The sequence below is a fragment of the Schistocerca americana genome, chromosome 8 (assembly GCF_021461395.2).
Source record: "Schistocerca americana isolate TAMUIC-IGC-003095 chromosome 8, iqSchAmer2.1, whole genome shotgun sequence".
Taxonomy (NCBI): Eukaryota; Metazoa; Arthropoda; class Insecta; order Orthoptera; family Acrididae; genus Schistocerca; species Schistocerca americana.
Window position 1 is genome coordinate 438,005,390 of NC_060126.1, and position 27,224 is coordinate 438,032,613.

General features: G+C 41.3%; 2 protein-coding genes across 2 annotated transcripts in view; both read left to right on the forward strand.

The window, feature by feature from the left end:
• Window positions 1-13,245, forward strand: part of LOC124545902 (pacifastin-like protease inhibitor cvp4) — a 72,960-nt gene extending 59,715 nt beyond the window's left edge. The window contains exons 5-7 of the mRNA XM_047124862.1: window positions 4,827-4,982; window positions 13,006-13,134; window positions 13,232-13,245. Of these exons, the coding sequence (XP_046980818.1) occupies window positions 4,827-4,982; window positions 13,006-13,134; window positions 13,232-13,245 (299 nt within the window). The remainder of the gene's footprint in view (window positions 1-4,826; window positions 4,983-13,005; window positions 13,135-13,231) is intronic.
• The window catches only part of LOC124545150 (pacifastin-like protease inhibitor cvp4), a 110,412-nt gene continuing 96,352 nt past the window's right edge, over window positions 13,165-27,224 (forward strand). The window contains exon 1 of the mRNA XM_047123980.1: window positions 13,165-13,272. Within this exon, the coding sequence (XP_046979936.1) occupies window positions 13,248-13,272 (25 nt within the window). The 5' untranslated portion in view covers window positions 13,165-13,247. The remainder of the gene's footprint in view (window positions 13,273-27,224) is intronic.

A 27,224-nucleotide genomic window follows, 5' to 3' on the forward strand; every position in this document is an offset into this window, starting at 1 on the left:
ACGGCAGCGACACAATGTGGCAGCGGGATTTTACGGTTGCGACTTGGGCCCACAGTGCGCTTCACATTTAAGTCCTCTTTTCTTCAGCACTATGCCCATTAATCCATAATAACTTGCCCGGCCACGCTTCCAGATACGCCGACCGTTACTTTCCCGTCGTACTTAGATCCACACACTAGCCGTTAGATGTAACACTGCTAGGACTAGCAGCGCTCGAGTGTACGTCTTACTCCGAGCACGGCGTCACTGCTACTACTACCCTCTGGCGCGCTCCCGCGCCCAGAGGCGCGACAAAACAGTCTCAACGTTAACTAAATATGCCCTGACTTGCCAGTCTTAAATATTACATAATTTAAACATAGTATTTACAATACATATTTACACTAGACAATACATCGTATAGAAACAGTTCCATGTGTTAAGTAAGCGAAAAAATTCATGGCAAGGACTGTGTTGTAGCGTCACAAATCTTGCTATGGAGTGTCATGGAAACAGGCCCACCAGCCAATAGTGCAATCGGCAGATATGCGGCAAGTGGTAACGTACAGATAATACGCTAACTCGTTGTGTGCAGCACTTCCTTATTCCCTAGTTTTTTCTCTTCAGCCTTCAGAAAGAAAATACTATTCTGAAAGAAAAAGTGGGATGACAGAGATTTACATTAAGTGGGGGTGGTGTACTCAAAGGAACGTACTCGCTGGGTTCTTCGCCACCTAATACAAGATTACAAAGAGCAACCAAGGATCATATGTGGGGAATTGCTTGCTCGTTACGAGACAGATTTTGACAAATTTTTATCGATCATCGTCATGGGCGATGAAACATGGATTCATCACTTTGAATCTGAAGGACTACGGCAATCCGTTAAGAGAGGCCACGCCACATATCCTTCGCATAAAAACTCTAAAGCCGTGTCCTCAGCTGGTAAAGTCATAGCAACGATCTTCAGGTCTTCAGGAACTCTGAAGGGGTTATTTTGTTCGATTTTCTCCCTCATGATGTAACGATCACCTATGAAGTGAATTGTGCTGCCCTTAGAAAATCAAATAAACGACTACAGCATGTTCGTCGCCACAAAAAACTAAAAGAATCTCTGCTTCTCCATTACAATGAAAGGCCTCACACGGGTCTGCACACCCGAGAGCAACGCACAAAACTTCATGGGACTGTTCTTCCTCAGCCGCACTAGAGCCCGAATCTCGCACCTTCCGACTTCCATCCGTCTGGCCCGATGAAGGATGCACTCTGCGGGAAGCAGTACGTGGGTGATGTGGAGGTTACAGATGCAGCGAGATGTTGGCTCCAACGTCGACCAGTAGAGTGGTATCAAGCGGCCGTAAAGGTCCTCCCAGTAAGGTGACGTAAAGCCATCAACTGAGCTGAGATTCTTTTCAAAAATGGGGTTGTCCAGACACAAGAGTGGAGAATAATATGGTGTATTGAAATCTCGAATAAAATCGCCCAGTTTTCAGCAAACACATGTGTTGCATTACTTACTGAACGTCCCTCGTAGATCGCGAGTGATCGTGGAGAAAGACATGCGAGTGCCCATTTCCAGTTTCAGGGACTGATGGTGAGGGAGTAAGCTCATCATTACCATTTATTTCCTTGCAAAAATAAGATGTAATAACATAGAAAAGTTGATTAACCCTTTCGTGGGCAAAATTATTGAGCAGTTTTTTTTTAATGAATGGAGATCAGATAGTAGTTAACAGATACATATATTTATCATACAGAATATCAAATTTGCTCCAACTGTGAATGTGAGATCACACAACTAGGTGGGAAGTAAATGATGACTAACTGAAAACTTCAGCTGCCGACAGGTGTTGTTGATATACCTCGATGTGGGCAGGTGAAAATGTGGGCCCCGACCGGGACTCGGACCCGCGATCTCCTGCTTACATGGCAGACGCTCTATCCATCTGAGCCACTGAAGACACAGATGAATAGCGCGACTGCAGGAACTTATCCCGTGCACGCTTCCCGTGAGACTCACATTCCCAACTGTCCACAATTCTACATATATATTGTACCTTATAAACATTTGACCAACTCCCGTCCACATCGACGTATATCAACAACACCTGCCGGCAGCTGAGGTTTTCAGTTAGTCATCATTTATTCCAGGGAAAAGCTGCACGGTCATCAACAGTAACTGTTCTTCCGAGAACAAGTTACTGTCTTCGTATATATAGTTAAAGGCTACCCAGCCATTGACCATCGTCTGTGCAAATGCGCACAGGTTGCCCAAACTCTTACGGGAATCGCCAAAGCGTGCGCGAGTGATGAGTGGGTGGGCAAATGTCTATAAGGTACAGTACATATGTAGAATTGTGGACAGTGAGTCTCATGGGAAGCGTGCAAGGATAAGTCCCTGGCAGTCGCGCTATTGATCTGTGTCCTCGGTGGCTCAGCTGGATAGAGCGTCAGCCATGTAAGGAGGAATGAGATTTTCACTCTGCAGCGGAGTGTGCGCTGATATGAAACTTCCTGGCAGATTAAAACTGTGTGCCCGACCGAGACTCGAACTCGGGACCTTTGCCTTTCGCGGGCAAGTGCTCTACCAACTGAGCTACCGAAGCACGACTCACGCCCGGTACTCACAGCTTTACTTCTGCCAGTACCTCGTCTCCTACCTTCCAAACTTTACAGAAGCTCTCCTGCGGAGTAAAGTTTGGAAGGTAGGAGACGAGGTACTGGCAGAAGTAAAGCTGTGAGTACCGGGCGTGAGTCGTGCTTCGGTAGCTCAGTTGGTAGAGCACTTGCCCGCGAAAGGCAAAGGTCCCGAGTTCGAGTCTCGGTCGGGCACACAGTTTTAATCTGCCAGGAAGTTTCATGTAAGGAGGAAATCGCGGGTTCGAGTCCCGGTCGGGGCACACATTTTCAGTTGTCCACATTGAGGTATGTCAACAACACCTGTCGGCAGCTGAGGTTTTCAGTCAGTCATCATTTATTCCAGGGAAAAGCTACACCGTCATCAACACTAACTGTTCTTTCGACAAGGAGTTACTGTCTTCGTATACAAGGTGGGAAGAATTTTTCCCACTGCCCATCCTTGGAGTTAAATGACAAAAACAACTTTATCAATATTTGTCATATTTATTTGATAAATTTACTTCTCTTGTTACAATGATTGTTCACAATTACTTGCCATGAAATTTTCTGAAACATGGCTATATGCAAAGTGGTATTTGACAATATGTACAAACACAGCGAGTGCTCTTTTCCGCAACTTTGGTACTACAATGACGGCACGTCCAGTAGGTTTCTCCTAAAATGGGTTCATGTTCCCCTACAGCCACATGACGAAAATCTCCAAGGGTGTATTGCGGCCTCGGGCACCTTATGGTCGTTCTCCTGTGAGTCTAGTATTTCGAATCCGACGCAAAACTGACAGTTAATTGTAATGTTCAGGGCCTCTTAATGACGATGGAACACACAAATTGAATAGCACAACACGAAAGAGGAAATATGTATTCCACTAAATGTAAACAATTGAAGACAACACTGCAATATTTGTCATATTTATTTGATAAATTTACTTCTCTTGTTACAATGATTGTTCACAATTACTTGCCATGAAATTTTCTGAAACATGGCTATATGCAAAGTGGTATTTGACAATATGTACAAACACAGCGAGTGCTCTTTTCCGCAGCTTTGGTACTACAATGACGGCACGTCCAGTAGGTTTCTCCTAAAATGGGTTCATGTTCCCCTACAGCCACATGACGAAAATCTTCAGGTACTTTCCCCCTTTTTGCCAGAAAGACAGGTTTTTGTCCACGCCTCTTTTGGGGTGAGAAACCAGCGATCAATTGTCTGGCTAGATGGATCCCGTATGTAAACTGATCATGCTGTCCACTTTCTCTTTTACTTATTTTCCACAGGATAAAACAGTTCACTGCAGCAACGTCCACCAGGAAATAAAATATTCTGTGCCACCATTTTACAGAACGTCTACCAATAGCATACCTTTCTCGTAATTGATCAAACTTCTCCACACCACCCATTATTTTGTTGTATTCTGCCACAACTTCACGACAAGAAATCTTTGTACTAGTACCATCCTTGTTTTTCCTTTTCACTGTGGCTGTTTCTCATGGGTCATGAACTGAGGACAGGAAAGTGACTGGACGGTTATCCATCCATTTTACTGCAGAAATGGCATCTTTTGTTTGAAACTGGAATTCTGCTCGTTCCAATTTTACGTTTTCCTTCGTAAATTTGGGTGAATCAGAAGTATTTATGTTATACTATAGCTTTGAGGAAAAAATCACAAAATGGCACGCAAACAGCACTGAAAGGCTCCTCTACAGAGCAACACTCAGCCATACAATGCCTCTCAGAGAAGGTACACCAAAAACGACGGGACCTTCCGTTTGAAAGTAGTATCCTATACTGTTCACTAGGTGAGAGCACCGTACAGAGGTGGGAACTGTGAATCCCACGGGACTAAGAGCGAGTTCATTGTAGTGGGAAGCATGTTTCCAACGGCTCACGGAAGGGTTAAAGAGTATTATGCCAACAGCTAATAAAGAAATAACTACCGTTATTCGAATTTTTGAAACTTACAGTTTATTTACTCCAGATTCGAGTGGGATATTTTATGCGGAAGGCGCCGCGGGCGTTAGTGTTCCAGACAGGCACGTAATGGACCCAAAAAGTTTGAAAGCAACAAGAGTTGTGTTCTGGCAAGAAGAAACAAACTTCCTCGATGAAAGTACTAGTTAAGGATTGTACGTAAAACAAACTTCCTCGATGAAAGTACTAGTTAATGATTGTACATAGCTAATTATTTTTTTTCTGGTATTTGTTTCTAGAGGATGACTGCGAAACAGAATCAAAAGAGATTTCTAGAGCGCCGAATCAGCCGTGTAGGCCAGGAATGTCGTTCAGGAGCGGCTGCAGCCGATGCTACTGCTCACCGGATGGTATGTCAGTTGTGTGCAGGTCCCAGCCTTGCCACGGCGTCTCTGGTGAGTTTTTGCCTTCCAGAGCACAATTTTGTGCCGCTATATCGTGCATCACCTTCTTTATCAATGTCACCGTCAGTCTTATGCAGCAACTGCTAGACTGAGGGCTACGCAAGACTTTTCCATGATTTACAGTCTTCAATTTATGTATCCATGTCTCACCTGCACGTTCTCTGACGTTATCTGCTCAGCCTGTATTGTCGTCTCTGACTATTACTGTCTCTTGGGGATCACATCTATGCACAAGGCTTACAGGTTGTGCATGTGCATATAATTTTCATTACAGACATAGTTACGTATTCCACACCAGTCTGTTCACTTATCTGTTTGTATGTTTCACAATGTCTCTCCTAGTAACAACTGGTATTCATACGTCTACTGAATAACCGCCAGTTGTTGAAAATTTTTAACATTAAAAATCCATATACTTCGTCAGTCTGGAATCAGTTTAAACTAGCAATACACACGGTTTGAAAATTTGTTTCACATAAATGGCAAGCTCAGTTGGAAAAGCCTCTAATGTTTACTCCAAGTTATTTCTACTCCTTTCCTTATTTCATTTCTTGTCCATTTACGTACGTTCTTCATCTTCTTTAAAAAGGTCAGTGACTCATTGGCTTCGTCATTAATTTCAAATAATTTGTTTTCCCTGTGTTGCTCAAGTATTAATTTAGTTTTATTATAATTGATGCTCCGGCCTACTTTCAGACATGCTGTATTAAGACCTTCTATGCTTTGTTGAATTTAACGGCACTTAAGTCATCGCACTAATGAAAGTGATGTAGATATATTCCATTATTACGTATTCCGTTAGAAATCTGAAGGCTTCCCTTAGTGCTTGTTACAATAGACTGGTAATATTTTATTTCATTTCCCGATTCCTCTTTCAGTTCTGAACTTTCGACTATACTGATGAAATCTATAGGGAATTGTAGAATTAACACATACCTTCTTCAGTGTAAATACGTTGTTTACTCATGAACGGTTAGTACCGATTTAGTTGAAAATGAGTTAAATGCTAAGATCCCAGGTGGAGTGCTAACTGATATTAGGTTCGTGCATAATTTCGTTGCGTTTTAGTTTTGCATGATGATATATCATTTGTATTTGGTTAATTTATCGATTATCATTTCTTATTTTGTAGTTCACCATTGCTATTTGAGTTTACATATTGTCATATTGTTATTTGGGGATACTTAATGGAGCTGTGGGCGCTATAAAATGGAGTACCAAGTGGAGAAAACTGAACATTTCCAACATATTCTTCTGTTTGAGTTCAGCAGAGGAGTAAAAGCAACGGAGGAAGCCAGAAACATTTGCGCCATGTTTGAGGATAATGTCACTGAACACAGCAGGGCAAGAAAATAGTTTTTTCGTTTTAAGTTTTTGAGTCATTAGTGACTCAACGCTTAGGAAGACCTTCATGAATGATGCAGCTCGTTTAAACACATTGATCCACAATGATCCATGTCCGGACACTCGACAATTGCCAGATGTGGTGAATTATGATCTTTTTATCATTCAGCGACATTTTCACGCAATGAGGTAGGTTCAAAAATGGCATATGTTGGTAGCGCAAGTTTAAGGCAAAACAACCACAGAAACCAGCAGGTAGTCTTGTGTGCATCTCTGCTTGCTCGTCATCAACTGGCTCTTGAACAACACCGACCATCTTATTGTTCATCTTTACTCGTTACGAGAGATTGTGTCTTTATGCTACTATAAGAAAAAGAGAGAAATGGTTGAGTCCAAACAAAGCGGGAACTCCCCATACAAAGACCTGCGTGCACACATAAAGGATAATGTTATGCATTTGGTACAATAGCGGCGGTGTGGCGTACTACGCATTACTTCTCTCAGGTGTAACCAACACTGCTGACTATGGCCAACAGCTGAGACGTCTAGTAGACGCAGTCCAAGAGCAAAACGAGGAAGACTGCGTGAAGTAATGCTACTCCACGATAACACCCTCCCGTATTCTGCTAGACTGCAAAAAAAACCGCTATACACGAATTTGATTGGGATGTCACACCGCACCCACCTTATTCACCTGACCCTGTACCCTCAGAGTCTCATCTTTTCTTCTCTCTATGGAACTGGTACTGCGAACGGCTGAAAGCAAGGGAAAACTACAGCTGTAATTTTTCCCGAGGGCATGCAGCATTACTGTATGATTACATGATGATGGCGTCCTCTTGGGTAAAATATTCCGGAGGTAAAATAGTCCCCCATTCGGATCTCCGGGCGGGGTCTACTCAAGAGGATGTCGTTATCAGGAGAAAGAAAACTGGCGTTCTACGGATCGGAGCGTGGAATGTCAGATCCCTTAATCGGGCAGGTAGGTTAGAAAATTTAAAAAGGGAAATGGATAGGTTGAAGTTAGATATAGTGGGAATTAGTGAAGTTCGGTGGCAGGAGGAACAAGACTTCTGGTCAGGTGACTACAGGGTTATAAACACAAAATCAAATAGGGGTAATGCAGGAGTAGGTTTAATAATGAATAGGAAAATAGGAATGCGGGTAAGCTACTACAAACAGCATAGTGAACGCATTATTGTGGCCAAGATAGATACGAAGCCCACGCCTACTACAGTAGTACAAGTTTATATGCCAACTAGCTCTGCAGATGACGAAGAAATTGGAGAAATGTATGATGAAATAAAAGAAATTATTCAGATTGTGAAGGGAGACGAAAATTTAATAGTCATGGGTGACTGGAATTCGAGTGTGGGAAATGGGAGAGAAGGAAACATAGTAGGTGAATATGGATTGGGGGACAGAAATGAAAGAGGAAGCCGCCTGGTCGAATTTTGCACAGAGCACAACATAATCATAACTAACACTTGGTTTAAGAATCATGAAAGAAGGTTGTATACATGGAAGAACCCTGGAGATACTAAAAGGTATCAGATAGATTATATAATGGTAAGACAGAGATTTAGGAACCAGGTTTTAAATTGTAAGACATTTCCAGGGGCAGATGTGGACTCTGACCACAATCTATTGGTTATGACCTGTAGATTAAAACTGAAGAAACTGCAAAAAGGTGGGAATTTAAGGAGATGGGACCTGGATAAACTAAAAGAACCAGAGGTTGTACAGAGATTCAGGGAGAGCATAAGGGAGCAATTGACAGGAATGGGGGAAATAAATACAGTAGAAGAAGAATGGGTAGCTTTGAGGGATGAAGTAGTGAAGGCAGCAGAGGATCAAGTAGGTAAAAAGACGAGGGCTAGTAGAAATCCTTGGGTAACAGAAGAAATATTGAATTTAATTGATGAAAGGAGAAAATATAAAAATGCAGTAAGTGAAACAGACACAAAGGAATACAAACGTCTCAAAAATAAGATCGACAGGAAGTGCAAAATGGCTAAGCAGGGATGGCTAGAGGACAAATGTAAGGATGTAGAGGCCTGTCTCACTAGGGGTAAGATAGATACCACCTACAGGAAAATTAAAGAGACCTTTGGAGATAAGAGAACGACTTGTGTGAATATCAAGAGCTCAGATGGAAACCCAGTTCTAAGCAAAGAAGGGAAAGCAGAAAGGTGGAAGGAGTACATAGAGGGTCTATACAAGGGCGATGTACTTGAGGACAATATTATGGAAATGGAAGAGGATGTAGATGAAGATGAAATGGGAGATATGATACTGCGTGAAGAGTTTGACAGAGCACTGAAAGACCTGAGTCGAAACAAGGCCCCCGGAGTAGACAATATTCCATTGGAACTACTGACGGCCGTGGGAGAACCAGTCCTGACAAAACTCTACCATCTGGTGAGAAGATGTATGAAACAGACGAAATACCCTCAGACTTCAAGAAGAATATAATAATTCCAACCCCAAAGAAAGCATGTGTTGACAGATGTGAAAATTACCGAACTATCAGTTTAATAAGTCACGGCTGCAAAATACTAACACGAATTCTTTACAGACGAATGGAAAAACTAGTAGAAGCCAACCTCGGGGAAGATCAGTTTGGATTCCGTAGAAACACTGGAACACGTGAGGCAATACTGACCTTACGACTTATCTTAGAAGAAAGATTAAGGAAAGGCAAACCTACGTTTCTAGCATTTGTAGACTTAGAGAAAGCTTTTGACAATGTTGACTGGAATACTCTCTTTCAAATTCTAAAGGTGGCAGGGGTAAAATACAGGGAGCGAAAGGCTATCTACAACCAGATGGCAGTTATAAGAGTTGAGGGACATGAAAGGGAAGCAGTGGTTGGGAAGGGAGTAAGACAGGGTTGTAGCCTCTCCCCGATGTTGTTCAATCTGTATATTGAGCAAGCAGTAAAGGAAACAAAAGAAAAATTCGGAGTAGGTATTAAAATTCATGGAGAGGAAATAAAAACTTTGAGGTTCGCCGATGACATTGTAATTCTGTCAGAGACAGCAAAGGACTTGGAAGAGCAGTTGAATGGAATGGACAGTGTCTTGAAAGGAGGATATAAGATGAACATCAACAAAAGCAAAACGAGGATAATGGAATGTAGTCTAATTAAGTCGGGTGATGCTGAGGGAATTAGATTAGGAAATGAGGCACTTAAAGTAGTAAAGGAGTTTTGCTATTTGGGGAGCAAAATAACTGATGATGGTCGAAGTAGAGAGGATATAAAATGTAGGCTGGCAATGGCAAGGAAAGCGTTTCTGAAGAAGAGAAATTTGTTAACATCCAGTATTGATTTAAGTGTCAGGAAGTCATTTCTGAAAGTATTCGTATGGAGTGTAGCCATGTATGGAAGTGAAACATGGACGATAAATAGTTTGGACAAGAAGAGAATAGAAGCTTTCGAAATGTGGTGCTACAGAAGAATGCTGAAGATTAGATGGGTAGATCACATAACTAATGAGGAAGTATTGAATAGGATTGGGGAGAAGAGAAGTTTGTGGCACAACTTGACCAGAAGAAGGGATCGGTTGGTAGGACATGTTCTGAGGCATCAAGGGATCACCAATTTAGTATTGGAGGGCAGCGTGGAGGGTAAAAATCGTAGAGGGAGACCAAGAGATGAATACACTAAGCAGATTCAGAAGGATGTAGGTTGCAGTAGGTACTGGGAGATGAAAAAGCTTGCACAGGATAGAGTAGCATGGAGAGCTGCATCAAACCAGTCTCAGGACTGAAGACCACAACAACAACAACAATGGAACAATCTTCAAGTAACTTCCTGTCCGGAAGAAAATGCTCTCCGAACATGGCTCGCCACAGAACCGCGTCATTTCTACAGTCACGGAATCGAATAGTTACTGCAGCGTAGGCAATACTGTCGTATGTAGTGAAAGAAACTATGTTATTTTGACTACAATCTGTGTTACGAGTTACTGTTGTGTTTATTAAACTTACGGTAAAGCGCTATGAGCTTATGCACGAAACCAATACATATTTCTCTACTTTACAGTTTTGTTTACAGATTTGCGAAATTTCCATTCTGCTACATCTATACATTCGTATGTTCAGTCAGAGCTCTGGAAAGCTGGAAGTAATTTCTACCATACTTGGTGCGACTATGACAACTTACTGTATGGAAAAAAATTACAGTGGAACTTGTAGAGCTCTGAAAAGATTTAAACTATCAATTTTAAACGTGAAAGTGCCTAAATATTTAGAGCAGGATCATCACTAAACAACATTTACTCAGACAACATCAAATTTACTGGAGAAATCACGTTCGTATTTACCAAACAAAAACCGCGTCTATTTACGTATTACAACAATCCAAGGAATAAGTTTTGTTAAAACAGGTTAAACCTACCGTGATACTCCAAACAGGTAGCAGATTTTAAAGCTTCGTTTCTTTAATTTACATTTTTCACATTATAAGTTCTATTTTCTGTGAAACAGTAATACAAACAGGGCTCAGTCTTTCACAGGCTGTTATAATATGTATGGTTATTATTTTAAAACGTTTCTGCTGAATTTCATGTTATAGAAAAAATGTTATGTGCTATTCTATGTGACATTTCTTGTTAAAATATTCGTATTCAGATAAAATAATGGCAATTTTTCTTACTGCAGCCCCTTTCTCCCAAAACATTTTTAAATACTGAATAAAGCGTGTTTAACAACCCTCAAACATTTTTCACAATATCTTAGGCTGATTCCAAGAAAAATGTACCTAAAACTGGCAGTTTTAGCAAGGAAAACATATAACCTTTTGTGTCCCTTTAACATTATACTGACCTGCAGCATAGCCTAAGGTGTAAGTTAAGTGGGGAGGTAACCGACTGCAGGCTGGCAAAGCGGTATCTAAGGAAGGAGTTGGTTGTGAAGTGCCTGGCAGAGGGTACACCCCAAAAGACTTTAGCGGAGAAAAGTTACTTATAATAAACCAGGCTGAACACTGCTTAAAAGGACCTTTAGTGAACTTGAACAATGGACTGAAATTGATATTTTCAAGAAAGTCGTGACCAACAAGGTAGTATCAGAGGGAAAAATACCTATGTTGTTGCGCAAGCCACTTATTACAGAAGATAAGGAGGCCAATTTAAAAACTATGGCTGAATTTTTGGTAAAACCTAAAAGCAAACTGTGTTCTGAATGAATCGTATCTTAAAATTGTAACTATTTGACAGTGTGAAGGTATTAATGAATGTCAATAGTTTTGTGTCAATAAACTCGTATTTTAAGAAGGTTAAGTTTTGTATTACTGGTTCATTTCTATTACCATCATCAGCAACAGTAGGTAATCAGTACCTAATGCTGTATTAGCTATTATCTGATGAAACATTCATCAAAAGGGTGAAAGTGCCTCTGGTACTGTTTTAGTTCAAATACTGTGAATGTATATCTGACTGTTTGTTCTGACCTTTGCGTTTTTTCAGTTGGTCTTGTTTAATTTATGTATTTTTTATGATTGAGCAAAGTGTAATATGTCTTAAATGTCTAAACCTAGTTTGAACTAGAAAACTGGAAGAATGCAATAGACAAAGAAAGTATGCAACTTCTGAAAGCCTGATAATAACCTAGTTTGAACTAGAAAGCTGGAAGAATGCGACAGACAAAGAAAGTATGCAATTTCTGAAAGTCTGATAATACCAATTACATCTTGAATTCTTTAGAAATCACTAATATTGTTAATGCTGTTGTTGGCATGTCTCCATTTTCGAAAATAAAATCTGCATCAGGTGCAGACAGATGTTACTTGTTGGTTCTTGTGTGAAAAATAGGCAAAGTGTGTTGTTGTTTTATTTTACATACGTATTTCCCAACTGTGTTTTGCACTAAGGATATATAAATGCTGCACCTACAAATCCTTTTCTGATGTATTTCCTTTTAGGCCAGTGTTGTCTAGAGTTGTAATCCACTAGAAATTTAAACATTCCTTCAAAATCCTAGAACATCAGTCAATCTTCCCATCTACCCTCTCTGATCCATATCATGCAGGTTATTAATTTCCACCCACCTTCTCTCTCACACTTAACACCTGCAGTATTCTCATACTTTCCATGTACTTGATAACAATAGAAACAGTTGTTTCATCCCTGGTTACCAGCCCTGTACTCTGCCACATATGTACCAGCATACCCCCAGCCTTACACTTATATGCACTCCACATCCTATCTCAATGTAACTTTCGCCACTTCCTCTTACGTACAGAGTCTTCCACCTCCAACAGAGACTACCTATGCTTTCCACGCCAGAGCTACTCATCTCTGCATTTTCCTCTTTCCTATTCCTGCAGTTAATATGAGGTAGTCCTCCCCATCTTTTGCAAAATACTGTCTCACAAAAACAATGTCTCCTATTGCTTAGCTCCCATAGTTCAATGCCGTAGAGTGAAATGTTCAATTTTATTACAATCATTGACATTAATACATCTGTTTTAAAAGACAGAGATTTTTTTTAGTACCCTCAACATACAACTATCATTTTTAACTATTTTAAAATAACATGCAAATGTTTATCGTTTTAAGTCTTCTTTGTAGCTGTACACCCATGCTTCGTGACTGCTCTTGGCTTAAGAGTGCTGCCAGCCCACCATGTACACAAACTAATATTTCCCATGTGAATTTCCTTCTAGGAACATTACTACCATTGCAGTCAAACTGTGGAGATAAAGATGGATGTAGAGATAATACACGAGATGATTCACATGGAGAAAAAGGTGAAGGTGGAGGAGGTGGAGGTGGTGGTCAAAAGGAGAAAAGTGGTGCTCTTACACTGCTGGTTGACCAACCATGCCAGCCAGGAGATATTGTTTATGAAGATAAGTGCGTTACCTGCTATTGTTTACTGGATGGTGCTAGCGTGTTGTGCTTAATAATGGATTGCGAACCTACAGACATTGGTGAGTTGTATTTCAGAACTAAACCACATTTTGTTTTTTAGTGTTATTTGTTAATAGTAAGATACTTCTTGATCACACATGAAACACTCTGTTGCTCTGTAACACTACACAATCAGCGACCAGAACTCTTCAGATATGTCAAAAGATCGCTGAACGACTATTTTAATGTTGCTACACCTTACTTGGCCTTTCATGGTACATTTATTTCTTGAAACCTCTGTCGAAAAGGTTCCAATAAAAATCATTTCTTCTTCATTTCATCATACACTGTAGTGACAGCCCTGATGCAAGAGTTTGTATCACGAGACATGATGAAAATTTGTGTTACAGACCAAAATCCCGTAAGAAAACGTATTATAAGTACCACTGTTTTGCATGTCCCAGGAGAATGTAATAATTAATAACACTGTGGATAATATTAATTACAATTATAGGAGTTTAGTTCAGTGTGCAGTTATCTATGAGAATATTTCATGCCATGCAATTGGCAGAAATATCCAGTTACATCTCAACAAAATGCCATCCTGGTGCAAAAATTATCAACTAGCTTAACCAAAGAGAAAGGAAAGTTGTGCGCTCCACACTACCTAGAAGTGTGGTATAATTTGATTATCAGATTATTGGGTACCATCTACTGTCTTCCAACTTAAACAGATACGTGGGAGTAACAATGTAAAAGTATTTGAAGTAGAGTGACCGTAAAGTTTTAGCTGTAAGTAGGGCAAATGGGAGGCAACAATAAATTCTGACAAAAGAGTGTAATAGATACGTTGCGAAAACCCAACCCAGAGACGCTAGAAAAAAGTCATAATACATCTAGCAGGAATATGCTCTCTAACATGAAGAACTGTGAATTAAGCGAGAAACTATGAATGTTATTCAGGATGCTATTAGCAGTCCTAAGTAGATTGTGTAGATGAAAAGGAACATATACCAGTTCATACATTAGTCAGCCATTTCGGTCTCTGGGAAGGGCTTCCAAGGGGGAAGTGAGCATGAAGAAAAGAAGAAAAATCGAAAGAAAATATAATGTTCATTGAGATGGGGCATGGAATGTTATATGCCCATGGGGGGGATTTATCGATCCAGCAAGAAGAATTAATATAAAAAACCTTAAGTGGTAACATGATAGAAAGTACCCTCAGCATTGTATATAACGGCATTTCACAAGACTTTGACATTGAAACATCTGCTGAACATCATAAAGAGTCGTCATTTTATTCTCCTTGACATCACCAACTTCATCCCTCATTATAACTGTCATCATCAAGCAACAAATCTCTCCACTCCCCACATTCATTCAATTTACCCCTCCTCCCCTCCACTTCATTCCTAACTACAACAGATTATTGCAAAGTACTAAAAAGCAAAGAACCAATCAAAATTCCAAGACAGTAGAACCAGCCCAACTGTGTTAATGGGACATTAAGAAACCACTCCTCGGTCCAGCACACAGTTTTAATCCTCCAGGAAGTTTCATATCAGAGCACACTCCGCTGCAGAGTGAAAATCTCATTCTCGAAACATCCCCCAGGCTGTGGTTAGGCCATGTCTCTGAAATATCCTTTCTTTCAGGAGTGCTAGTCCTGTAAGGTTCGCAGGACAGCTTCTGTAAAGTTTTAAAGGTAGGAGAATAGGTACTGGCGGAAGTAAAGCTGTGAGGAAGGGCGTGAGTCGTGCTTGGGTAGCTCAGTTGGTAGAGCACTTGCCCGCGAAAGACAAAGGTCCCGAATTCGAGTCTCGGTCCGGCACACAGTTTTAATCTGCCAGGAAGTTTCATATCAGCGCACACTCTGTTGCAGAGTGAAAATCTCATTCTGAAAATAGAAAAGTGTAAAAAATATTTTTCAGGTATAGTTAAAACAGAAGTTTTCAGATTGAATTAGGAATATGTAGTTCTCAAAAACGAATTTTATTTTAAACATTCTGCAATGCCCTGTCGCTTGTCTTCGACAACAGTAGGTTGCTTTGATAAGACCTTCAAACTCCAAATGTTGCAGCATAATGTAAGATACCACAGAGGTTTGAATTAATTGTTAACCACATCTACGATGCTTAGTAAACATTACAATAGTCTAAAGGCCTGCAAAAATGCATAAGAAGGACAAAAAATTGCACTATTTATGATGAGTATCTCAATATTTACTTCAAGTAAGACATTGTTATTATACACACACATTCGTCAGGATGGTGCCTCAAACATCGCTATGGACGTTCAAATTAAGTAAACAGTGCTATTTTCATAACTAAAAGAAAAAAACCTTTTCTACATTCCAAGTTAGGACCAATCGACTGAAGCTACCATTTTCAGTATTATAACTGTAGAATATATATATATATATATATATATATATATATATATATATATATATATATATGTCATTTCGAATACTAGGGCAGAGTTCAAAAAACAAAAAACACATTAAACGTCTCAGTGCTGTTTCCTTATCGAAACACATGTGCCTTAAGAAATAAAACACATTTAAAATTAGGCCTTAGAGACTGAAGCTACTCGCACCTGAATACACCTGGATTAAATGTTGGACAAGCACATAGACAAATACGCATTCCAAAAGTAATTATTAAGGCACATTTATCGTGTAACACCCTCAAATTAAATATTGAAGTGTTACAGTGATATCTAAATACGCAAAGGGTCTTCCATCTGATGCCATTTACTGTCACACCTAACTTATTTCCCTGATAACACTAGTTAACAAATTTAAACTTTTTTCTGCATGTGGTTTGTAAATGGGTGGATTTACCTAATTTTGGAGTGCTGAATACACTGGTAAAATCAGTTTTTCTCTGTGACGTCACATTTCCTAGATACACACGGTAATAGCGAAAATTGGCACAATTAAATCAAATAAAAATATACATTCAGAACGTTTGAAATCAATACACTTTTGTACGCATATATGGGCATGATGCCAAATAAAAGGTTCAAATTAGTTCAGAAGATATTTTCACCTTGATTGACTGATTGGTTGATCTTAACGGAACAGCCAAAACAACTTAGGTTTGACCTGCAACTGTCTGCACTGAAACTAGGTTTATTGTGCGGTATCACTCCCTGCATATCTAGTAAAGTCAACCAGTGCCCTTAAATAGTGCAGGGAGTACCTCTACCAGTTTTTTGTTCGACACAATTTTTCAGGTCTAGTTGTCCCGAAGATTCTGTATCTTTTACCCTCCAGTGCCATGCATTCAAACGTTAGGTATGATGCAGTTTTTTCACCATCATCACAGATTATACATTTAGGGTCCTCTTCCATTATACCCATTGTGTGTAGGTGGTTTTTGAAGTTCCCATGACCGGTCATCAGTCCAGTCATGAGTTTGATCTCTTTCCTGTACAATCCCAGGAGTACAGCGCTTCTTTCAAAACATGGCTTGGGCGTCATTACCTTACCATGTGCATTACCTTACTACGTGCTGTTTCCTAAGCCAGTTCTGTAGTTCCAATTTGATCATAGCCTTGGTAATTGTCAAGACAGGTTCTAGTCCAATAAATGAAGTTGTTGCCCCCATCCTAGCCAATCTATAGGCTTTTTCATTGCCACAGATCTCTGAGTGGCCAGGGACCCACCCTAGGTACACCCTATTGCTTCCTCCAAGCTCCACGAGAGCCCTGTGGCAATCGGCAACAATCTTAGATCGTGCTGCAGGAGCTGCCAATGATTTCAGGGCTGCCTGGCTGTCTGAATAGATGTAGATGCTACGGTCATTGTAGCACCTACTCATATTCTCCTCCACAAATGCCATGATTGCAGTAATTTCGGCTTGGAATACAGAGGCCAGTTTCCCTAGAGAGATGCTGGTCTCCAGCCGTGGCTGAACCCCGTACAACCCTGCCCCAACGCCTTGATCTGTTTTCGACCCATCAGTGAACCAAACGATGTCCTCCATACGGTGTCGAACTGTTTTCTCCCATTGCTCCCGACTTCCAATTATTATGTTGTAAGGCTTGTCGAAGCAGTTTTGAGTTATTATATCGTCAGCAGACATTTCCCCAGCCATACCTATATTTACTTCACTCACTATGTTAGTGTGTGATTCTTGATATCCGAATGAGACCCAGTTTTGGCCAGTTTTAAGTCTGTATGCCCCAGCTGCTGCCTCCATCTTAACCCAAAGGTGAAGTGGAGGCATATCCACCATCTCCCATCCCAGCAGTTGACGTGCTGCTAATTCCGGCCGTTATGGCTAAGCAGGCCAATCTCTGCACCTTAGCAAGCTCTTAGCAGCAACCTGCTGTTCTATCTTCTTCCACCATACTACAGCCCCATAGGAAATCCTAGGTCTAACCACTATGGTGTATATCCAGTGCATACCCTTGAGGCTTAGGCCCCAGTCTTTGCCACAAGCCCTCCTAGTACTCACTAAAGTACTTTTTGCCTTGGAGCAGATACTCCTAATATGAGGGGTCCAAGCTAGCTTCTCATCCAAGGTTACCCCTAGATATTTCACTGTCCCCTTCACAGGTAGAGTTTCATCTAAGAGCTTTAGATTCCAACTTGCTTGCTGCATATGTTTCTTCGTAAATGGCACCACAACAGTCTTCTTAGGATTAACTCTCAGATCCTGTTTAATGCACCATTTTTGCACAATGTACAACCCTCCTTGTGCCATATTCCTGACTGTGTCAGTGAATTTGCCAAGTATTACCATGACAAGGTCATCTGCGTATCCTTAGCAAAAGAACTGTCTGGAGTTTAGTTCCTCAGTGAGTTCATTCACTACTAAATTCCACAATAGAGGAGACAAAACTCCTCCTGGTGGGCAGCCTCTAGTGGTCTTAATTACCATCTTTTCATTCATCATGGTAGCCTCTACCTTCCTTCCACTAAGCATCGCTCTGGTCCACCTACATATAGTGGTCCCCCTGTCATGCACCTCTGCTGTCCTTACCATGGAATCGAAGGTCATGTTACGAAAGGCCCCCATCGATATCCAGGAAGCTGCAGAGGGCTATTTCTTGGAAGTGAAGTGCTTTTTCCACCTTCCCAACGAGCTGTCACACATGATTTACCTGGTTGGTATGCGTGTTGGTTCAGGTGTAGAGGGACCACCCTACTTAGCCTCGCCTCCCCAACATATACATTAACCAGTTTTTCCAATGTTTTGAGAATGAAGGAGGACAGACTGATTGGTCTCATATCCTTGGCCTTGGTATGATCAATTCTCCCTGGCTTTGGAATGAAGACAACCTTCACTGCCCTCCAAACATTGGAAATGACTCCTACTGCTAAGCTAACCCTGAATAGCCTGCATAGGACTCTTATAAGCTTTCCTCCTGCCTGTTGTAGGAGAGCTGGAAAAATTTCATCTGGGCCAGGTGACTTGAACTGTTGGAATATTCCCACCGTCCACTGGATTTTGTTGATGTTCACACACTCCTTGGCCGATTCCCAGTCCTCTCTTCGAGTGCCTGAGTACCGTTGTCTCTTTGTGGTCACATGCTGGTCTGTGTTATCCGGCAGTGCATATAGGGGAAAGTGAGTTTTGAGGAGCAATTCCAGCATCTCATGTGCTGTCGTTGTATATTCCCCATCCTCCTTCCTCAACATACCTCCTGGATTAGTTGGTACTCTAGTAAGAATCTTGTGAAGTCTGGCTTGTGCAGCTGCGCCTTCCACTTCCTCACAGAATGTCTTCCAGGACGCCTTCTTTGCTTGTCTTATTGCAAGATTGTAATTGACAAGGGCCTCACGATATTTAGCCCATTGTCCTTTGCGTCTCACAATTTTCAACAGTCTCCGTACCTGTTTTCTATGCGTTTCCAATTTGTTATTCCACCAAGGAACACTCCTATTTGTGCACTTCCTGGTGATTGTGCAGTTATCCTTATATGAGGGCACTATGGCAGAGGTAACAGCCTCTGCTACTTCCTCAAGTTCTACTGGCTTCCTTATCGTGGTTTTAATTTCCGATAAGCCTAAGTCAAGGTCCCTCCTATATATCTCCCAGTCTATTTTCCTGGGATTTGTATAAGTCATGGCCTGTCTGATTCCTATTTCAACCTTGAATTTAATGTACGTGTGGTCCAATGAAGATGGCTCCAACATCACATGCCATTGTTTGAATAGCTACCCATCGTCATGGAACCAAATGTTATGTCAATTACTTTCCCCTTCTGCTATTCCCGAATGTAAATTCATTGCCCCTATTCAGGACCTCTAAGTTGTTAACTAAGAGGAATTCAAGAAGGTACTCACCTCTACTGTTGGTGTCCTTGCTGCCCCACACTAGTTTGTGGGCACGGGCGCCGCACCCCACCAGCAGTTGGTCACCTTGCCGATGGCAAGTCTCCACCAGTCTCCTCACCTTCAAAGGAGGGGGAGAATTGTCTTCGTAAGGAAGGTATGCTGAGGCCAAAATAATTTCCCTCGTGATACCTTCCTCACATTGCTGCATTTTGATTGTCACTATGTCCCTAGAGCAGAAATCCATCATTGGCATGAAAGAAATGCTATTTCTAGCATAGATGCATGTTCTGGAGTTTCTTAGATTCCTAGCATAGATCAGCTTACCTCCAGTGCCTCCTAGGCCCGATATACTCCCTTTGTATAAATATGGTTCTGTATCAGGGCCACGTCCACTTCCTGTCTCCCCACGCAGCGGCTCAGGGCAGCAGAGGCCCCTTTACTGTGCTGCAGATTAATCTGCAGGCTCTGTCTTACTGCCATCTTTGAGGTCTTTGAGAACCCTGAGAGTGACCTGCAAGAACCCTAGAAAAAGTTCCAGGTCCTGTTCCCGCATCGCCTCAATCAGCAGGGTTCGTCCTTCCGGAGCAACCTTTGGTTAATCACTCTCCAGTCTTCTGTCCGGACTTTTGGGTTCTGGGCCCGTATTTTCCTTAACAGAGTCTTGGGAGAGACTTCCTTAAGGATCTTGGGTACCCATAATGATATCTTTGCGGTATTAAGAAGCTCCGCTACCGTCTTGACCAGCAGCTTCGCATATTCCCATGGGGATATCATGGGCACCTTATCCTTGAGCCATTCTACTGTGTGCACCCCCTCACAGACAAAAATGAGTGCACCACGATCTAGATGGACCCTCCTGGCGCCAGCGTCCCCCCCCCCCCAATCTTTTCAAACAGGGCCATCTGTACTAGTTCCTCCTGCTGCGAGATGATGGCCACCAGTGGATAACCTTCCTGGATAACTGCCATCCTAAAATCCGAGACTGCAGTACTATAGGTCTGTTTCCCTATTTCCTGCCTCGGTTTTTTCTGGACTCGCTTATCCAGGGAGGAGAGTGTCATTGATTCCTCCCTTATCTGCTTACTACCTGTCTTTAACATTGTGGGAGTCTGTGTGTCCCCTTCAACCTGAGAGAATTTTTTCCTGGGGTCTTGGGTTCTAGTCCCTTTACTTGTGTTTAGGAAGCGATTGTTTTCCTTCCTTTTTTCTCTGTTCCCTGAATAGCTTCCTCCTTTGGGCCCCACACAAGTCTTTCATCTTAATCTGCTCTAGTTTTTCGGTTACAGTTCCCATTTCTGGCTCAGGTCTAGACCCTGATTCAGTGGTGGAAATGCCTTCCATCGGTTCAGTCCCTGATGTTTGGGTATCTGAGGTCTCAATTTGCCCCTCAGTTTCTTTTCCCTTTTCTGTAGTCGTGTCCATGTTGGTCCCACGAGATCTGGGGATCTAGAAGGTCCACATCATGAATACCCCGCGTGGTATAAGGCTAATTACTCAGGGAGATCGTCCGGTATCCCTGAGGCTCTGTTTGCGACACATCTGCCAATGTGCCATTCACCCCTCAGCACAGATCGCATCACACCTTGGGTTGACTCAGGGAATAGGGTAGGACTAGGAGTGGACAGGGAAGATGGGACGTTGTGGGACACTCTTAGTCTGATCCATCAGCTGAGGCCTTTCCAGCAGTAGGTCCTCTACCTTCGGCATAGCCCTCAGCTTCCCATGGATACATAAGCCTCTCCACCCCCACAGACAGTGCTTCATCAAGGTGGTGTTCCCTGAAGAGGTTTTCACCTTTAATCAATCGTCTTTCGTTTTTGAAAAATGCGACGATGGAGCTCTTGTTTGCCGTTTCATCACCCTAAAAAAATCCCAGCAATAGTCACCCATCATCGAAGGGTTCCAATGGTCTTGGTAATGGAGTTCCATGCGAAGAATGTCTTGGTGAAAGTGTTCACAATGCTCATCACTTACAGCTCCCAAATTTTCTGGGACATCAAGGTGAGAATGTAAAAAGTGAATTTTAAGCAACATTCTACACCCCATGTTCTCATAGTTGTCCAACACATCATTCACAATGGTACCATAGTTTTGGTCTTTTCTGTTACTCAAAAAGTCCTTCAAAATAGGTTTAAAAAAAGACCAAGCAGCTAATTTGATATCTGTGAGTTTGGTATCAAAGTTGGATCTTGCAGCAATTTTCTTGTTTGTGATCCAACAATTAAATCCTCTTTCTGCTTTTCCTCACTTAGTTTAGAAAACTTACCTTTGAAGTGATTGAAGGCCCCACCTTCTTTATGCAGAGCTTTTACAAAGTTCTTGATAAGGCAGAATGTGATATGAAGAGGAGGCAAAATGATTTTATCGGGCTCAGCCAATGGGGTATTGTTCACATTTACGTTTCCAGGAACATATGACTTCCTTATAGGCCATTCCTTGACTGTATAGTGATTCTTGCTGTCACAGCTTTCCCAAAGGCACAAAAAGCAGCCGTATTTCGTGAATACAGCCTGTAAACATGTAAGGAGTGCAGCAACTTTTAAATCATTTAGATACAACAGAGTAGGGGTTTGGTAAAAAGTTATACAACAAAATAATATTAATGATTATAAAACATCCAGCATTCCACATGACACCTTCACACTATGTTTTTTTTTCCTTTTCTATAAATACCTACCCCCAAGCTATGTGTAGCACAACACTAACACCTCTTCCTCTTTCTGAGCTCAACATCTCACTCACTATAGTGGACTACTAACTCGGCTTTTCAGGATATCAAATGGGAAGTTGTGGTACAGAAAATGGCTCAGAGATCATCGGTGTGTGTGTGTGTGTGTGTGTGTGTGTGTGTGTGTGTGTGTGTGTGTGTGTATGTGTGTTTGTGTGTATAGTGGGTTCAGTGACTGATAGTGAGATATGAGTGAACAGAGTAGCATTACATTATTTAATAAGTTATTTGTAAAAAAAAGTATTGTATACCAGGAGTAAAACTATGGTTGTCTCTAACTAGTAGTCTGTAAATGTATGTGTATACGAATTAGCTTATTTTAAATTGGTCTAAACTTGTAAATACTTTGAAATATCCCATATCATTGTGAAAAGAGATCTACAGATGAATAAAGCTACTACTACTACTAGTACTACTACTACAATAAATAGTCGCCACTCCTGTGGATTATGTTGTACACATAGCTGCATCATCAGACCATTGACATCTCTAATACACACATTGAATTCTGGATATCGAGATACTGAGCGAGGGAAGCCCCTCTTGATCTGAAACAGGAAGTTTTTGTCCCTGGAGCTAGAAGGTTCCCTTGTTGCAGTCTCGACCCCAAGAATTCAGCTTACTCTTTCGAAAGTTTTAGATCGCGAACCAAATCGTTCACTTTCTTTTAATTAAAGAGCTGAGGCAAAATGTCATGATAGTGAGGGCAGTACTCTTCTATATGTTCAATACTTTCCGATTAACTTGACATGGTGTCTGCTTCCGTGGCTTTCATGTTACAGACAGGAACAGGCAACCCCTCATAACAGGGCACAGGCAAATGCACTAAAGATACATTTGGATACTTTATTTTATGTCTAGTTTTGCTTGAATGTCCCGAAATATTTGTAAGACAGAAGTAAAGTCAGAAAAATGGCCTTTAGGCTCACCCCACACCATCAGAACAGTGAATGGCATAGCTTGGCATTTTACTTTCAACCACTCGGTTAAGGTTGTAGTACAGGTTATGCAGGCAATATGGGGTGCAAAATATCTATCTTGATCACCAACGGGACAATAAAAACACAATTTATATGCCTTCTTAATCAAATCAGTGATTGGTTTTCCTTGGGCTTTAGGAGTGAATTTCCCACACACAGAACGAAAGTTGTCAGGGTTGTTTAGTCAGCAACGAGATTTACTAGTTGCCGTTTTTCTTTACAGTAAGTTTTAAACACAAAAAGTTTGCACTGTCTTCTACAGGGAGCACTCACTGAAGATCTCTGTCACGCCACTGGATTACCACATCAATAATTTACGGTCGATCTGTAGATCTTCTAGCTCTCCTCTGCAAATCATAAACAAACAATTAAACATCAAAACAGAAGAGCAAAAAGCGAATTACTAAATATTAAATGTAGAAAACCTTTAATAACTCAACAATGTTACGTGCTAGAACATTTTGAAAGGTATATTCGGATTGTACACATCAAAATACATACTAGTTGAAGTATCACATCCCACATGCAAAATGGCTGTTGACTAGTGTAATGTCTCACCACCAATTCACCTCCAATTCGCTAGCAAAATGTAATCAATGACATTGTGCAGCAAGTAGTACAAATGTTTGAACCTATCCTATGACTGCTGGAATTGGCACTATGGCTCTCTAAACTGTAATCACCTACAAAGTATTCAATATAAATTCTATGACTTTCACACAATCCACGATTTTAGAAAGTAAGGGAAGACATAGATGTATGTATTAGTTAAAATGCAACAAGATTTTATTAAGGATTTCCGAAGATGTTTTATTGTGAAATATCACATAAACTACAAAATAATCATATAGTCAATAACCAAAGATTGTTTTAGAGATGTAACACTTCCAAAACAATGGCTGAGTCAATATCTTGAAAGTAAATAAAATTATTTATCATTTATCAAGTACAAAAACAGAAACATGCAGGCTGCTCATAATAATATGCAAGCATAATTACAATTCCAGAATGAGATTTTCACTCTGCAGCGGAGTGTGCGCTGATATGAAACTTCCTGGCAGATTAAAACTGTGTGCCCGACCGAGCCTTGAACTCGGGACCTTTGCCTTTCGCGGGCAAGTGCTCTACCAACTGAGCTACCGAAGCACGACTCACGCCCGGTACTCACAGCTGTACTTCTGCCAGTACCTCGTCTCCTACCTTCCAAACTTTACAGAAGCTCTCCTGCGAACCATGCAGAACTAGCACTCCTGAAAGGAAGGATATTGCGGAGACATGGCTTAGCCACAGCCTGGGGGATGTTTCCAGAATGAGATTTTCACTCTGCAGCGGAGTGTGCGCTGATATGAAACTTCCTGGCAGATTAAAACTGTGTGCCCGACCGAGACTCGAACTTGGGACCTTTGCCTTTCGCGGGCAAGTGCTCTACCAACTGAGCTACCGAAGCACGACTCACGCCCGGTACTCACAGCTTTACTTCTGCCAGTACCTCGTCTCCTACCTTCCAAACTTTACAGAAGCTCTCCTGCGAGGTATCAGAATTTGATCAATAAACTCGGTCAGAATATGCACTCTACAGGTAAATATCACTTAATTGGATTGTTTCTCTGACATCACTTTTCTGTGGCTAATAAATAATTTCCATTTTTTTTTTTTTTGGTCATCAGTCTACTGACTGGTTTGATGCGGCCCGCCACGAATTCCTTTCCTGTGCTAACCTCTTCATCTCAGAGTAGCACTTGCAACTTTCGTCCTCAATTATTTGCTTGACGTATTCCAATCTCTGTCTTCCTCTACAGTCTTTGCCCTCTACAGCTCCCTCTAGTGCCATGGAAGGCATTCCCTCATGTCTTAGCAGATGTCCTATCATCCTGTCCCTTCTCAGTGTTTTCCACATATTCCTTTCCTCTCCGATTCTGCGTAGAACCTCCTCATTCCTTACCTTATCAGTCCACCTAATTTTCAACATTCGTCTATAGCACCACATCTCAAATGCTTCGATTCTCTTCTGTTCCGGTTTTCCCACAGTCCATGTTTCACTACCATACAATGCTGTACTCCAGACGTACATCCTCAGAAATTTCTTCCTCAAATTAAGGCCGGTATTTGATATTAGTAGACTTCTCTTGGCCAGAAATGCCTTTTTTGCCATAGCGAGTCTGCTTTTGATGTCCTCCTTGCTCCGTCCGTCATTGGTTATTTTACTGCCTAGGTAGCAGAATTCCTTAACTTCATTGACTTCGTGACCATCAATCCTGATGTTAAGTTTCTCGCTGTTCTCATTTCTACTACTTCTCATTACCTTCGTCTTCCTCCGATTTGCTCTCAAACCATTCTGTGTACTCATTAGACTGTTCATTCCGTTCAGCAGATCATTTAATTCTTCTTCACTTTCACTCATGATAGCAATGTCATCAGCGAATCGTATCATTGATATCCTTTCACCTTGTATTTTAATTCCACTCCTGAACCTTTCTTTTATTTCCATCATTGCTTCCTCGATGTACAGATTGAAGAGTAGGGGCGAAAGGTTACAGCCTTGTCTTACGCCCTTCTTAATACGAGCAATTCGTTCTTGATCGTCCACTCTTATTATTCCCTCTTGGTTGTTGTACATATTGTATATGACCCGTCTCTCCCTACAGCTCACCCCTACTTTTTTCAGAATCTCGAACAGCTTGCACCATTTTATATTGTCGAACGCTTTTTCCAGGTCGACAAACCCTATGAAAGTTTCTTGATTTTTCTTTAGCCTTGCTTCCATTATTAGCCGTAACGTCAGAATTGCCTCTCTCGTCCCTTTACTTTTCCTAAAGCCAAACTGATCGTCACCTAGCGCATTTTCAATTTTCTTTTCCATTCTTCTGTATATTATTCTTGTAAGCAGCTTCGATGCATGAGCTGTTAAGCTGATTGTGCGATAATTCTCGCACTTGTCAGCTCTTGCCGTCTTCGGAATTGTGTGGATGATGCTTTTCCGAAAGTCAGATGGTATATCGCCAGACTCATATATTCTACACACCAACATGAATAGTCGTTTTGTTGCCACTTCCCCCCAATGATTTTAGAAATTCTGATGGAATGTTATCTATCCCTTCTGCCTTATTTGACCGTAAGTCCTCCAAAGCTCTTTTAAATTCCGATTCTAATACTGGATCCCCTATCTCTTCTAAATCGGCTCCTGTTTCTTCTTCTATCACATCGGACAAATCTTCACTCTCATAGAGGCTTTCAATGTATTCTTTCCACCTATTTGCTCTCTCCTCTGCATTTAACAGTGGAATTCCCATTGCACTCTTAATGTTACCACCGTTGCTTTTAATGTCACCAAAGGTTGTTTTGACTTTGCTGTATGCTGAGTCTGTCCTTCCGACAATCATATCTTTTTTCGATGTCTTCACATTTTTCCTGCAGCCATTTCGTCTTAGCTTCCCTGCACTCCCTATTTATTTCATTCCTCAGCGACTTGTATTTCTGTATTCCTGATTTTCCCGAAACACGTTTGTACTTCCTCCTTTCATCAATCAACTGAAGTATTACTTCTGTTACCCATGGTTTCTTCGCAGCTACCTTCTTTGTACCTATGTTTTCCTTCCCAACTTCTGTGATGGCCCTTTTTAGAGATGTCCATTCCTCTTCAACTGTACTGCCTACTGCGCTATTCCTTATTGCTGTATCTATAGCGTTAGAGAACTTCAAACGTATCTCGTCATTCCTTAATACTTCCGTATCCCACTTCTTTGCGTATTGATTCTTCCTGACTAATGTCTTGAACTTCAGCCTACTCTTCATCACTACTATATTGTGATCCGAGTCTATATCTGCTCCTGGGTACGCCTTACAATCCAGTATCTGATTTCGGAATCTCTGTCTGACCATGATGTAATCTAATTGAAATCTTCCCGTATCTCCCGGCCTTTTCCAAGTATACCTCCTCCTCTTGTGATTCTTGAACAGGGTATTCGCTATTACTAGCTGAAACTTGTTACAGAACTCAATTAGTCTTTCTCCTCTTCCATTCCTTGTCCCAAA